The sequence below is a fragment of the Spironucleus salmonicida genome, chromosome 9 (genome assembly GCF_000497125.1).
Source record: "Spironucleus salmonicida strain ATCC 50377 chromosome 9, whole genome shotgun sequence".
In the NCBI taxonomy this organism is placed as follows: Eukaryota; Fornicata; order Diplomonadida; family Hexamitidae; genus Spironucleus; species Spironucleus salmonicida.
In genome coordinates this window covers 115,352-131,075 of record NC_090604.1, presented here as the reverse complement: position 1 = coordinate 131,075, position 15,724 = coordinate 115,352, and the positions used below count along the sequence as shown (strand labels likewise).

Sequence of the window (15,724 nt, the reverse complement as noted above, 5' to 3'; positions counted from 1 at the left end):
GTTTTTATATAGAATATAAAGTTGTTTTCCAATTCTTAAACGAGAAACTCGAGATGTGGTAATAAATGACATTGAGTTTAGAATCAGAAATAGACTTAACCGCTTTTTTGCGGTTTGCGCTTGAGATTAGTCTGATAAAACTGAGTTTCTAATGTATAGTTTGAGTTCTATATTCTACTTTATTATGCTTAATGTATTAAATTTATAATCAGTAGCTAGAATTATTCTTATATATTGCTTTAATAATATATAATTATTATCCACGTATTAGTTTTAGAATAAATTTTAACTTAAGAATTGGTGTTTTTGAATGTTCCCGTAATTTCAAAAATAATTATTTAAGAACGTATTATTATATACTAATACACTTAAAATAAAACTACCTACATGCCATACGAAATTCTCAGTTTTATAGGCTAGCAAAACAACCTTAGTAGCACTTAAAGTCTAACTATCTAAACTCATTCATTTAGTAATCATTAAAATACAAAAAATAAAGAAATACTAACTAAAATCATCTAAATTTCATTAGTTTATCTACAAAAACTGAAACCTCACCACTTAAAACCACCAAAGTCCGACTGCCCTGCTGGCAACATTAATTGCTTACTTTTACACTAAAATGTTATTTCCTGATAATTTTATCCAAGCGCTTAATTAGCAGTAGCTGAGAAGCAGAACTGCATCTTAGAGCAGTAAATCTTCAAGATTTACACCAAGCTCCTTAGCTTTATCCACCGCTATTTCTAATCCACGCCGAATCCGCACTATCTGCCCCCATCAGGTATCGATCAGCCCCCAAAACCTCCGTCCTTAGCCCGCTTCCCGCCTCGCTATCTTTCTAGCATCCATTCCCCTTCCACCAAATTTATCATTATTATATACTATAAACAATATTTAAAATTTCCCCACTCCACTCCACTCCAAACTCTCCCCTCCCCTCCACCAAATACCTATTATTATACATTATAATATATAATTTCCACTCCATCAATCACTCAAATTGCCAAATAGCGCAACGCTGCGCTTCACCCAGTGCCGCTATGTGCCCTCCTCGCAGGGCACGTTTATGAAGAGCAGGAAATTCGTGCTGTGCCCGGTCGTGCTGAGAAGCCCAAAACGAGCTAGCGTGCGGTAGCAGGGGCAGCTGTAGAAGTCCGTACGCGCGTCAGGAACGTCGCTGGGCGTGAAGACCATAACCGGCATTTTGCTGTAGAGCTCGCGCGGAATCGCCTCCTGAATCACCTTTTTCTGCACGTCGTAACGCCCTGCTTCGAGGTAGAGCCCCGAGATGTAAATTCCGTCACGCAAAACGTCCATTTCGACCCCTTTCGCACCGCCTTTTATGTGCTCAGAATCGTTAATTACGACGCCCGTAACGTCGAAATTGAACTCGATTGTGTCGATCGCAATCTTGTACTTCCGAGCGAAATTTTGCATGCAGGACGTCAGGAAGCCGCTAGCGAAGAAGAAAGACGGCAAATGGTAGATTTCTGGCTTCCCGAAACTGATCCAATTCTCGAAAAACCGAATTCGTTATATCAGGTCTTTCATGTAGCTGGAAAGGGGTTTCAGGCTCGGGAACGAGTATTTGTCGAAAAGGAGCGGGATTTTGTTCGTCAAAATCGCGCCCTGGACCTCCTCGAGCTCAGCGGACAAAATCGTGAGGCCCGAAATCGCGCGAATCAGCTCGGAAATCGACGTTTTCATGACGCGCAAAAGCGTGTTATAGCGGCCGCATTCCTGCACCAAAAGCGAGTTCAGAGACTCCTCGTAAAGCGTCGGAAACTTGAATTGCACGGCCTCAATATCGAATTCCTGAGGAATCAATTTGCGCAGATTTTCGATCTGCGCGACGTCAGAATTCGCGTTATCGCCTTCGGCGGAGTGCGAATTGTCGCTCAGAACGCGCTGCTGGAGGCGCAACATCGCCGTTAAGAACTCGTTCGATTCCTTCAGTTCGGCCGTGATATTCGAGTTGCTGTTGAGGCCGAGATTTTCGGGGTCGATATTTAGCGGAATGCAGCGGTCGATGTGAGCCAAAAAGCCTTAATAGTCCAAGTCGTCGCTTACCTGAGAGAGCAAATTCAGCGTTATATCAACTTTTTGGGCCTGCCAACTGAAGCCGTTTTTGACGCTTTCAGGGCTCAAATAATCGACGCAAATCGCGTCAACGGTGCGCTAATCCGTGCTGTCCGTCACGCAGCCGCCGATGTTTATCTGCCCAAATAGGTACAATAATGCCTCTTTGGGGTACGTTTCGTAGCGGTCCAAAAAGACTGGAAGGGAACTGATACAAGTCTCGATGTCGGAAACTGACCACGCGTAGGGCGTATTGAAGCCGATTGGGCCGTATTTCTTGCGCTGCAAAAGGACGCCGTAGAACATGCTGAGGCTGTAAACGAGCTTCTTGAAATTCGCCTAATTCGCGATATTCTGGCAGCTCTCGTTGAGCATTTTGTCGCTCACGCAGCCCTGCCAAACGCGCAGCAAATTGCTCTTCAGATTGTTCGGGTTTTCGACTGAAACTTTGACCGAATTCTGCAGAATTTGGACCGGAAATTCATCGCAGGCCTGCGACGACAAAAAGAGGCGGAAATCTTTATGTATTTCTTGCTTATTACTATATAATATATCGAGTTAATTGTTCAAAATCTGTAGAAATTTCACGCTCAAATGGCAGTTTTGTAGCACGGCCCAGCTGCCGCGCTCTGCGTAGTCCTTAATGAGGTTAATTGCGGTCTGTTCGATGCCGCGGCCGAGCGATAGAACTTGCATTTTTCGGCTCATGCGCATCTGCTCAGCGAACTTTATGAGGTCAGAAATCGGGTCTGCCATGTCAGAGAGCACAAATAAGATCGGGGTGATGTTGTTGGACTCCAAAAACGACTTTTCGAGGTTGAAAATTTGTGGTTCAGCGAATTGTTTGGACAATGATTATTATATGTAAATAGTAATGTATTGGTTTATTCTGTCAGGGCGGAGTGAAAGGAGTGGAAGGAATTTTTGGAATGGCGTTAAATTGCTGTCAAACGGCTTCGGGAAATCGAGCGTTTCCGGCGCGTTCGATTCCACGAGAATCTTCCATTCTTGGCACGTGGAAGGCGTCGAAAACGATTCCGTAATTCCTATGAAATTCGGACTAATTTCCTCTAATTAGTTCAGATAATTCCACTATTTTTCGGTCAGCCAATCGTTCGGAATTGACTTTGAAATCGGTTTTTCGCTCTAAATCAGCAAAAACTTCAATTCTGAAATCGTGATTTTGCCCCAATTCATCTGAATTCGCACGCACATTAACATCGCGAAAATCAATTTGTGGCTCTCAAAGAGGCTCCTGGAAATCGTCTAAAACAGGAAATACGTGAAAACTTCGATCAGTTTTTCCAGTCGAATTTCCAATTCCGCTTCTTATTCCGTCATTTGTATACTTTACTTATATATATTAATATACCATTATAATGAATATTGGTACATAAACTCAATTTCCTTCAAATCCTGAATGCAGAAGTACAGAATCGCACCGCGTTCGGCCATTACGACGTATTTTTGGCGGATTTCGTCGATTTCGCGCTCTGTTTGGAGCGATTCGGTCATTTTCGTCGTGATTTCGAGGGCCGTTTTCTGGCTCAAACTGAGCGTGTCGATGAGCTGAATATTGTCCAAAATGTCGCCTTCGGAGGTGCTCAGAAGCAGCAGAACGCGCTGCTCGAGCTCTTTAATTTCACTCTTCATTTTCGAATTTGAGAGCAAAAGTGACGATTTCAGGCCCTCCAAATCGGGCCGTTCCAGCTGAATTAGCACGCCTAGCAACTGCGATTGCAGGCCTAACTGCGTCAACGAAAAGTTCAAAACGCAGCATTTCACGAACTGCTCAGGCGAAAATTCCGGATTGGAAAGGTTCGTAATTAAAAATAATTTAAAGTTATTATTATATTATATTACTTAATTATCGATTTTTATCGAAGTTTAATTCTACGGGTTAAATTCCAAAATTGGAGTGAAAATCGGGTCTATTGTTTCCGTCAAGTTCGTAATTACTAGTTATTTGCCAAATCTGAGCGCGTTTTCGAGTTTTTTGCTCACGTCTTTGTCGTTCGCCTTGCAGGTGATAATCGACTCGGAATAGTAGTTTTGCAGGAAGCTCTGGGCCTGATTTTGGGGGTCGATGATCAGAATCTGCTTGATGCTGTTAAAGAGAAATACGGCGTTCTCCATGCTGTTCATGTCCTGCGGCAACTTGTACTAATTCACGTATTCCATGATCTAAACTTGATCGGACATGATGTCAATGGCCTGTTTTCCGCTGAATTTGATGCCCAATTCCTCGAGTTTCAGCTTCCAACTTTCGACGATTTTGGCCCTGAAATCGGGCGTGAAGGCGCCAATGTAAATCTGGCAGCAGCTCGCGAGCATCGCGTCGCCCAGAACGGCCAAAATGTCGATTTCGACGTCCTTCTGCTGCTGTTGCCAGCGGATTTGCTCGCCCCCGAGGCTCTGGATGAGCTGCTCGGCGCGCAGGAGCTTCTTTCCGGTCTCCTCGACGTTCGAATTGATCGCATTTTTCTCGTTTATGGCCCCCGTGAACTGTTCTTACAGCAGATCAAGTTTACTCTAAATCTCGCTAACCTTCTAATTCGTGATTTTGAGGTTCTCCTGGACCTCACCGAGCTCGCTACGCGCCTTTTCGAGCGCCTTGCGCTTCGGAATGACCTCCAAATTGATATAATAAAATTTGTACATGGCGATAACGAACGCGCAGAGGCCGGACGCGGCGCCGGATTTGTTCTTCATGGAAACGGGGTTGAAATCCTCCAATTTGATGTAGAAATCGAGCTTTTTGATCACGCTTTCTGGGATGTTTTCCTTGTCGAAAGTCTTCAAATTCGTCATCAGCGCGCCGCTGTTTCCGAGCAGTTTCTTGCTCTCGTCCCAGTAGTCCTCGAGGAATTTTCCGACGTTTTGCGAGTCCGCGACGCGCTTCGGCTTCAGCTGAAAGAGGATGCAGACGCTCTCCATGCACTGCCGAATTGCCAGCGCTGGATTCGCGTAGCTGCCCAATTCCGTGAAATCCTTCTTCTCGAGCGAGTTCAAAACGGTCATCGCAGCGTCCAAAAGGGGCTGCGCCTGCGCCAAATCGCGCATGGCGTCCGCCTCGATCGTCTGGCATTAGTTGAGCTTCTCAGCTGCCAGATTTTGCTCGATTGAGGCTTGATTTTTAGCTTCATTTGCGAGCGTTGTATCAGCTGTAATTTGCTGCTCCTGGACCGCTACGCGCTCCTGGCTGTCTTTTAGCAGCGGCTGCAAGTTCGTGAGCTGTTCCTGCATTTCTGAGACTTTTTGCTGCGTTTCGACGAGTTTCGTAAGCCCGTTCGAAAGCTGTACTTGATACGTCTTCAAGGAGTTGAATTTTTGCTACAAGAACTTTAGCAGGAACTGCAGAAGGTTCAAAAATAGCGTTGGCGTGATGTGGTTGGATCTTGACAGAACTTGCTTGTACTGAACGCTGAATTTTTCAATTGACTGGTGCGCGTAAACGCAAAAATCGATGATCTGGTTCTGCAAAAGCTCCTTGTTGTCGTTAGAAACGTTAATAAGGAAGTTATTCAAGAATTGAATTGCCTCCTGGTCGTTCAGCTCGTTGAAGCCCAAAAGCTGTCTTCCGACGTCTTTCAGCGCGTTCGTGGGCCAGTTGAACATGTAGTTAATGGACGTGCACGAAACGAGCGCTGGGAACTTCCTTAAACGCGTTCTGAGCGCGCTTCCAGACGGTGAAAAGCAGAGCACAATGTGGAAATTAAGTTTAATATTTTACAAATATAAGTCATATAGGTTGATTTTTGTGGTTTACATCTATTTTTCTACGCAAATTGGCTTCATTTTCGTGTAAATTTGCTCAAGTTCGGCCGGCTCGTAAAGGCTCTAAAAGTCGCAGGAATTGAGCATCAAAGAAACGTCTTCGAGCTGCTTATCGTCGAAAATGTGAGCGTCCGAAATCAGGAAAATCTGGTTTTTGCTGTTTAGACCGGATTCGAGCAAAGTCGTTTTAATATCGGTTTTCCACTCCGTTATTGAATATTGCTTTTTGAGCTCAATTTGGAAAATTTCAAGTTTGAGGATGAAAGCTGCGATTTTCGTCAAAGACTGACGGCCAACGCCCCCGACGCCAATGAGCAAAAGGTTCGAATTTGGTTGTCTCAAGATTCTGACGATTCTGGCCAAATGCTGAATTGCAGACGTAAAGAGCACCAAATCGCTCGGTTGCTGTGTGTAATCGCTGTATTCTACTAAAACTGAGTTCAATTTCTGCTTCATTTGGACCAAATCGTCTTGTTTTTAGTAGTTTTTGATGGAGAAATTTTGGATGAAATCACCGAAAATCAAGGTGCCAAAGTCTGTGCTTTGGAGAAGTGACTGGTCGATGTTCTTCTTTAGAGTGGAAACAAAGAAATCCTGGTCCTTGTCGTCGATTAAACGGTCGTAGTAAACGCGAAGATTTTCGTGGATAAATAGCTCTTGCAGATTGCGTTTGATGTCTTCTGGTGAATTTATCGTTATCTGAGAGGTCTCTTTCGAGGTTTTTCCGTCCAAATAAATGAATTATGGGTCGACCATTAGCAGGCCTTGGAATACTTTCGAGTAGTCGCGGAGATTGAACGTATAGTGCATTTTTGATGGCGTTGGGAGAAGCTGCAATTTGGTTTCGTTGTAAATGTTTAATTCTGAGTCGATGAACGAGGCCAGTGTCGATTTGATTACCTCAAATGGAGCCTCACCGATAACTTCCTTGTCGAAGCTTTTTTCGGTCCAAAAATTGACTATCTGTGAGAAAATCATGTCTAGTTGAGTATTATTGAGCTCTAGGAAGTTGATGACGTTGAAATGCCTTACAAGTCGTTAGTTAACAGCATTTCTGGCACCGCCAACAGGGCACATGGAGCAGATGACATTTGTGTCGATAATCTGTTTGAACGTAATTTCTTTTAAATCATACCAACCACCATGAGAAATAAGCTAGCGGATAAGTTCGTGGGAGTTAATACAACCGTACTTTTCTTTCATAGGCATATTCAAATCATCGATATACAGTGCATACTTCTTTCCAGCAGGAGGTCCAAAAACACCCCTGCGACGTTTCTCTAACTTTTGATCGATGAAACGCATCAAATCATTAGCTTAGGTATTAGCCGAAAATGTAGTAGAAATAGGTACCTGATAGCTAGCATCTGGAGAATTTAGTAGGTAATTCTTAATGATTTGAGTTTTGCCAGATCCTGTAGGGCCAACAATTAAAAGATGATGGTTGTTAGAAAGTAATTTCTGAATTATGTAAGTCTAATTGATGTTGTTTGGTGTAGGAATAATAGTTTCCAGTAGATTAATATTTTAAAGTGCATCTGGATTCTTATTTCCTTTGAGCACTAACTAGTTGACATCTAAGTCTCCTAAAACATCCCATCCCCAAGGTTTCCAATTTTATTGAACAAGTTCTTTTAATCCTTCTTCTACATCGTTACCTTCGTTTATCATCACATTAACCTAGTCTTTAAGATCGCAAAAGCCTGTGTAAACGAACTGATAATCGAAAACTAACTATTCGCTAAAAGGTAAATCTTTCAAGTCATTATTTTTAATTATCTAGCTCTTAAGCCAATTACTGAATAATAGTCTAGATTCTTCGTCGCCGATAACTGCTCCAACACTCCAAATGAGCGAGAAGAAGAAGAACTTGTCAAGGTATTTTTCGAACATAATAATCTGATATTATTCATAATATCCAAAGTCGTTCTTTTTAAGCTCAGCTATGAAGCAGTCAAGTAGTTTGTAAAGACTGAGCACTAAGTTTGCATCTAAAATCTCCTAGTTCATCATACAGTTATATTTCAAGTATGCAATAGACTATGCGATATAGGTATCTGAAAGGCGCTTAATTGTTTGAGAAATACTGCAATAGTCTTCGGTGATACCGTATTTTGTCTCGAAATTTTTACTAATTTCGCCAATTTTACTTAAGTCAACATTATTTATTCTTAACTGATCAGGCAACCGGTCTAAATATGTTTAGATATAATTATCTAATTTTAATGTTCCACCCATGACCAGCTCGCCATTTTCAAGTTTAGTTCCACCTACGGTAATTATGTTCAAACTCTCATAATAAAGCATTCCACATCGTGAAATTGTAGCTGGAGAGGCCTCCGCAACGGAATCCATATTGAAAACCAAGTTCATAACTGGCGATAAAGCAATGATCTCACCAGAGTTCAAACAAAGACGTTTTGAGTCATCTAAAACCGTGTTAAGGGACTCAATCCAGAGAGAGTCAATATAACCGCAAGATAAACAAATTTATCTTGTGAAGTTAGATTTTTATAGGAAAACTAATGGGTTAACATCTGATATTGTTGGTACGCTGTCAGACTGGAAGTTTTCATTGTATAATTCGTTTTCAATCCAAAACTGATGTTTGTTATAATCACCAACTGCTGTTCTAATCTGAGTACTTAAAATACCATCCTACCATTCTTTGGAAACTGCATCAAATTAACCGAACAGTTGATCCATTGTGATGGACTTTGGATTGATTCTAGAAATGAAATATTTCATGAAGTTGAAATCCTCTTAAATATAAGTGGACATCTCTGCAATTGGTAAGTCAGGGTTCTGCTTTAATAATTTGTTGAACTTGACCATTTTCTCATCCAATTCACGCTTATTCAGCCTGTTCATAGTTGTCTCTAAAGTGTATAATGACTCCGTTTTTCCAGAACAAGCTGGCCCTAATGTCATCAACCCATGCCTTAAATTAATAGTCATGTACAAATCAACAATTTTACTGATAAAAGTAGGTTCTGGTTGCAAGAATTTGTGTTATTTAGAGCGCAAAACTACCTATAGCTCGGAAATAAGTTTCTGATAATCTATAAAAGGTTGAGAAACGCCAGGGAACAGATCCTTCAAAATATTGCTAAACAAGAACGCATCTGCAGCCAAGAATTTTGGCAAATTGACCTCTGTAATAGCCCGTAAAACGATCTGATCTTCGGTGTAATACCTATTATCGGGTTTTCCGTCGACCTGAGGAATCAAATCCTCAGACTAAATACAGAAGTTTCCGAGCTCTTATCTGATGTTTCCAGCGGCCTAAATAGTCGAATTGATAGCTCTCATACCGTAATCGTACCATGACTACAAAGAGAGTTGTTCCGAGCAAAGTTTGAACACAGAAGTCGCCTTTTGAGCTAAACTGGTCGCCTTGTTGAACCCGAACGAATAGAGTCTAATTTGACAGATTTTCATGTAATTAGGCACCATGACGGACACGGCACGGAACAAAGCTACCAAGTTTGCCGGTAGCTTCTGACGACCAGAGTAGTTCGGATTCTACGTGATAATGACAATTGCCGTCGATTGAAGCGTCAATTCGACACCTTCGAAGTTGATTTTCACGTTCTAAATATGGGCAGCCGGCTTTCCGAACTCGGAAACTGGTGGTTTGACGATTGAGCCGCCGCACATTTAGAGCCCTCTTTGGACCGAAAGAACCATTTGGGCGAAAACTGAGAGGACATCCAGACTCAATCTGTTGATTTCGTCCATGATCAGGCAGCCGCCCGATGAGATAACGCCTGAGAGCATTCGACGGATTCCAATCAAATCGAGACCCTCAGAGCAGTTGAAAACGACGCAAACGAGACCGAATTCCTTGTTTGTCGTTTGTTTGGAAGTCTCAGTTTTGCCTGAACCAGCGGGTCCAGAAGCTGACGAAAACTTGTACAGTGTCTGACTCTGCGCGATTGTGGAGTAGATTTTCAGCGTTAACGGAGTAATAACTAGCCTTGGCGTGTTGCCTAAGTACTCGAACTAATAGGGAAGCGAGCTGATGACTTGATTGAACGTAATGGTGAAATTAGTGTCTAATTTGACCGCGTCTTCGCAAATTTGCTCTATTTTTTCTAAGTAAGCAGCTTTTTCGAATCCTGCTTTATCCATGTAATTTTCCTCGCAGCCGATGATACTTTGCTCGTAAAAGCTGTCCAAATTGCAGAAATGCTTAGGGTGCTTTGCCCAGTTGAAATCGCCGACTTAACTGACTCTCTGGTTGATCAATTCCTGGATTTGATCTCTTTAAAACACATCATATGTCAAAACGCTGCTAAAACACTTACTTTCCTGTTTATTCAGCCCGTTTCTGACCAAATTAGTCATCAAATCGAGTTGTTTCTCTAACAGATCTCGATATTTCTCTAAATAGCCACCAACAATGGCCCAATCGGTATCATTCGCGAAATTCAGCTAATTAACGATATTGACTCCCTAGCTGAAGCTGCTTTTAACCCAATTCGCACGCCCTGAAATACCGTCTTTGCTGACTTATTTTAGGTACAAAATGAGCATTTCGACGGTTCGGATTTTGACGGTTTTCAGAATTTGCTTTTCGAGCGTCAGCATCCAATTTTCGACATTTCCAGAAGGCACCACTCCATTGACGAATTAAACAATTTCGCCCTCGTGGGACGTCATAGAAACTATCTCAAATTCGCGTTCTTCAACGAATTTGAGCCTTCCAACGTTCTCGAAACAAGACCGGAGGAAGGGTTGGACAGAAGTTGGGTTTTTGGTGTTCGAGAGAATGGAAAGGAGCTCCTCGTCCGAGAGGAAGTAGAAACGCGGGAATGCAATTCTCTTGGTTTCTAAGTACTCTGCAAGGCCTTTTTGGACAATTTCCAGCTATTTTGCATTTTCTGTCAATTTGTGCAATAATTTGTCGGTTTCTGTCGTGATTTTAATGACATTTAAGATTTTCTGTGTGTTCTGCATGAACTTTCTATAGAATTGATCGGTTTGCTTGAAGATTTTCGATTCTGTAGGGAGCTGTTTTGAGATATCTGGGGACGAGAAAATAGGCTCTAAATAGAGCCAAGATTGCTGAAGTTGGACCCAGATGTCGATGATTTCGCTTGTGAGTGTAAGCTTGAACTCCCAAGATGCGATTATTTCTTCGAAATATTTCTTGAAAGGCGAAAATGCGATTTACTGGACTAAAGATATGTTATCGTCAAGTTATTGGATGATTTCATCTAGTTGTTTCAGGATGTATGAATCAGAGTTGTTGTAAGGAACAAGGTTGAAATTTACTGTTTTATAGGTGTTTTCAAGGGTTAAAATGATGTGTTCGAGCTAGAATTCTTTAGTGGCTACTTCTGATATCTGAAGAATTTTCTAAAGCTTTGTACCGCTTTAAAGCTAGAACTCTTCTAATGCCTATTTAAATGTGAAGTTTACTGGTTGTTTATTAAGTTCTTCGATTTATTCGACAGTCATATCGTGATAGTCAGTTTCTGATTTTTCTTCGTCGTCCTTGGAGTTGAATTTCTTGAGCTCAATGCCATTGATGTAGCGTAAATGCTACAAATTGCATCCAGTTTCTTTAGATATCTTAATCCAATGTCTCTTTCTTAAACCTGGATTTCTGAGTGCGCAGAGTAAAGGCAAATGCTTCTTAAACTCTACAATTTCTTGCTTAATTTACTCACCAATATTTCTTACCTACTCGTTCTCTTCCTTAATCAACCTAATGCTCTTCTGCACGTTTTTAAGAGCTATATCAATTTGATTTTGAGTTTTCTCACCGTTAATTAGACGGAAATCTTCAGACATAATTTTATTACTAAGTTGTTTGAACTCGGCCATACAACGCCAGATAGTCTATATAGGTTCAAACTCTTTGATTGTGATATCAAGAGCTGAATAATCCGTCTGTTGTTAAAGAAGTAGACTTTCTCTCTTATTAATAACCTTCGATTTTTCGTACATTCTCTTCATTTAACGTCCTAAGCGCTCAGCTTCTTCATTCGCCAGCTTGTAATCATCGATTTTTAAGAATTTGTGAGGGAAATTCTGAGCATTTCGGGTAGAAGTATCGATTTCCTTAACCAAAGTAAGCTGTTCGTGGTTTTGCTGATCCCTAAATTTAACTTTATCTGATTCAATAATAGTGGAAGTTTCCTTATAAAGAATATTAATATCGCGAGGATATCCAGCAGTCTTGAATCTTTAAGCAATAACCTGAGCTGGTTGTTGTAGTAACAATTCATCTAAAATTGAATAATACTGATTCATGATGCTGATATTACCTTTCATGGTTGTTAAAACAGAATCCAGCTTATTCTTAAGGAATTCTTCGATTTTAATTACCTCTTCTATACTTTTAGATTTATGGTTTAATTTTCTGTTTAAGTTATTAAATACAGTACCAATCATAACAGCCTTTTTAGAGGCAATTTCTATGATAATCTATTAGATAAGCTCGGCTTGTGTCTACAGCTTCTATGATAAATAGTTTCTTAGTGCCTAGTTTTTGACCAAAAATGCGCCTACATGGACTGCCTCCGGTATTTCAATCTATATTTACTTGGCCTAAGCTAACTTTTAATGAACCAGTGCTTTAAGGCCATCAGGGTCTAAAGGGGTTGTGTTTTCAATTGCTTACAACATAACTTATGAAACATCTGGCACTTCTTCCTCTTCGTTTTGCTTAACATCTTCCTTTTAAGATTATAAGTACATCTCAGCTCTATATTTAATGGTAGCGATAAGTTTCTCATTATCCGTCAGAATAATCTCCTTATACTTGTTAAACTGTTTGATGTAGTCTGGTAAGAATCCATACATCTTAGTAACATATTACTCAATAGCAATTCTTGCTTCTTTAAAAACATCTTCGGTTGGTTCGGGAGGGCAAATATAAGTTTTTTCAGACTACACAATTGCAATTAGGAGCATTGGCTCAATATCTGGAATAGAGGATACACTCTTCAAACCATTGTCAAAGGTAAGCATTACTGCTGAAATAAAGTCTTAGAGCTAATTAGAAAATGCCAATGACTTAACGTATTACACTTCTTAAACCTTATCTTGCTTTTAAGCTTGTTAAGCTTTAGGTTTAGACACTATTTTTTACTCTACTGCATTTTCCTTCTTCTCAGCATTATCGCCTTCTGGGTCAGAATCAGCTTCTCCATGATCTTGTTCGCTTTCACTGCTTTCCATGTCTTTTTCCTCTGTTAAAGGTGAAATACCGTAAATGAAAGTTTATTCTAATCTATCCAATATCATCTTATCGTCATTTCCGATAATCTTGTCATCGATTGTGATATTAATACTGAAAATTGGATATCTATAACAGGTCAATGCGTTTTCTACATCTTCGCTATTGAAAGAATTATCAGCATGTTCCACTATCACTTTTTAACTGTCAATACATTTGACCTTCCACTCTGAATTAATTTTGAAAAATTAAACGTACTGTTAAACACTATTAAGAACTAAGCTTCTCATAGAATCATTTAATAAATAAATAATTCTGAGAACTAATTTTCTTAACTTTGAGTTCATATAAACGTTTTTACTCTTTACTTAAACGTTAAAATGACCTTTTCCACTACCTTTCAAAACTTCTAAAAGTTAGTTTTTAAGTGAAATTATCCAGCTTTCTTCTAAATAATTTTTAAGTGATTTCTAGTGATTTAATTATAAGGTTTTAAATTCTTCTACATTGTATACCTTCTGTAAAACACTAATTACGGGACAAGTGCTCTTAACCAATAAATGATACAATGAAGTGTTGTATTATAATTAATCAAATGTTAAATTTTCGATCTCATAATATGATTCAGCGACCGAATTAATACTAATAGCCTATTAGTTAATTTAATAACTAACTAATTTTTCAGCTTCATTTTTAGCAATAAATAATGCTTAAATGGCATTAACGGATGTAAAAAATGAGTTGAATGCTAAAACTTGCTTAGTTTCAACCATTTTTGCCTATAAAAATTATTTAACGTTAAAGGTAACTTCATCATAAGTGGTACCAAACTACTAGTTACTTATCATGTAATAATAAGGATATGTACTTTTCTGTATATTGTTAAATAATACACAATAATTATCTTGTAGCTTTTCTACTGCCTGTTCTAGTTGCATTTCGATTATCAAACTTGGCTATTTATTAAGGGAAATATTAAATAAAATCTGATTTTAACAAGTTGAGAATAAATTTTAAATTTCAACGATTTGTTAATCAATTTATTTTTTAACATCGCTCTAAATATCTTAATACTGTTGGTCGTTGAGGCCTAAGATTGTCTTTCCTTGAATCATTACATTTGACTTAAATCTTACATTTTCTGCCCATTAGAACTCTACTAAACCGTTTAATGGCATGTTCTCTACACAAGAAAAATAGCGCATTAACGATTCGTCCAGGCTTTTTTGAATTTATGCATTTTAAATTCTTTATGCGTAAACACGAGGATCTTCTCCCCAAATAAAAACGTAAATTTTGTAAATGAGATATTTAACGCTATTATTAGATTTCAAATATACTAAGAGTTTTTCTCCCTTTATGCCGATTACTACACATTGCTCCCATGAATTATTTATATAGCATTATCCATAAAGTCCTTTTACGGTACGTTCTTCACCGCGATTTGCATCATAAATAACTACTTCTTTAGTTTCTTTCATCCACTAAGAAATAGATTTTGTAGTATAAGTTTCATCATCATAAAACTAAAGGTTCTAAAGATTTGTATTAGGATTATTAGCCATAATTTGATCTATAATATCAATTTGAGCTAATTCACGTCTTTTCCTCTCAAGTGCAATTGAACGAGGTAATTCATTACTCTAAGTAATAAAATTAATATAAATCTGTGGATTTGACATGAAATGTAGAATTTGAGAGGCTAGCTAACTTCTCTATTACTGAGGTATAATAGGAATTGTAGCTTCTACTTAACTATGAGGAGTCTCATTTATGTTTTACTATTACGTACTCAAATGAGTAGAATTCAAATCATTGTTATGCTAGAGTGAGCTAGCATTCATATTGTTAAGCTGCTATGTTTATTGATCTTAAAACTGTATTGGTGTAGGAATTTAAGGTTTTTACCTAGTAACCAACTTTGTAGGGTGTCTGAACTTGTCCTTAGACTAATGCTATGCCTCACGGAAAGGACTATGTTAACCGCGTGATTTAGGTAGCTAAAGAAGAGGCTTTGAAGGCGATTACGGATTCTAAAATACACCAATCTCATTTGCCTTACGTGATGGAGAATTAGACATTTTTGCGGAGAATGTGAAATGGTGAAAAAATTATTATATTTCTATATAATAATATGGTTTACTCACCGTTAATTATAAGTATCAAATCATATAAAGTATTAAATTAACCGCTCCATTATGAAGGTTTGTTATAAAAATTATATTTTAACTTTAGGTTTTATCAGAATAAAAATTATACTGCAGAGTTAATAAAGTAATTAAATCTCATGATTATATCCTATTATTTATTTACATCATTGTTACAATGTTCCTTTAAATATCATCATCTTTATATTTATATCTGTACTTAAGTTAATGTAATAAATTTTTTATGAAATTAGTTAGATAACTTTATATCAGTATTTTAACCGAAAAATGGTTTTGTTCAGAGGTTTACTGTTTTCATCTCATTTAAATATACAAATTTTAACAGTAGTTTTTTGTTATAGAAATATATGAAACATTACACATTAACATATTTATTAATTGATTTTCACAAATTACTTCTAATGCATTTTGATTTGCGTTTAATCTTTTCAATTATTCATTTTATTGAACTAGCTAAGTTTAACTGTATAAATTCTATATATAATTTGATCAAGTATTGAAGAAT

At 38.7% G+C, this 15,724-nt stretch overlaps 1 protein-coding gene across 1 annotated transcript; it reads right to left on the bottom strand. All coding sequences in view use genetic code 6, as the record gives it.

Annotated features, from left to right (window-relative positions):
* Positions 1–990: 990 nt before the first annotated feature.
* Positions 991–15,132, bottom strand: SS50377_28416 (Dynein heavy chain; the record flags this gene model as incomplete). The annotated part of the gene is made up of 1 exon (XM_067912183.1): positions 991–15,132. The coding sequence occupies one exon, from the start codon at positions 15,130–15,132 to the stop codon at positions 991–993; it is 14,142 nt and encodes a 4,713-aa protein (XP_067760240.1).
* Between the last annotated feature and the right edge of the window lie 592 nt (positions 15,133–15,724).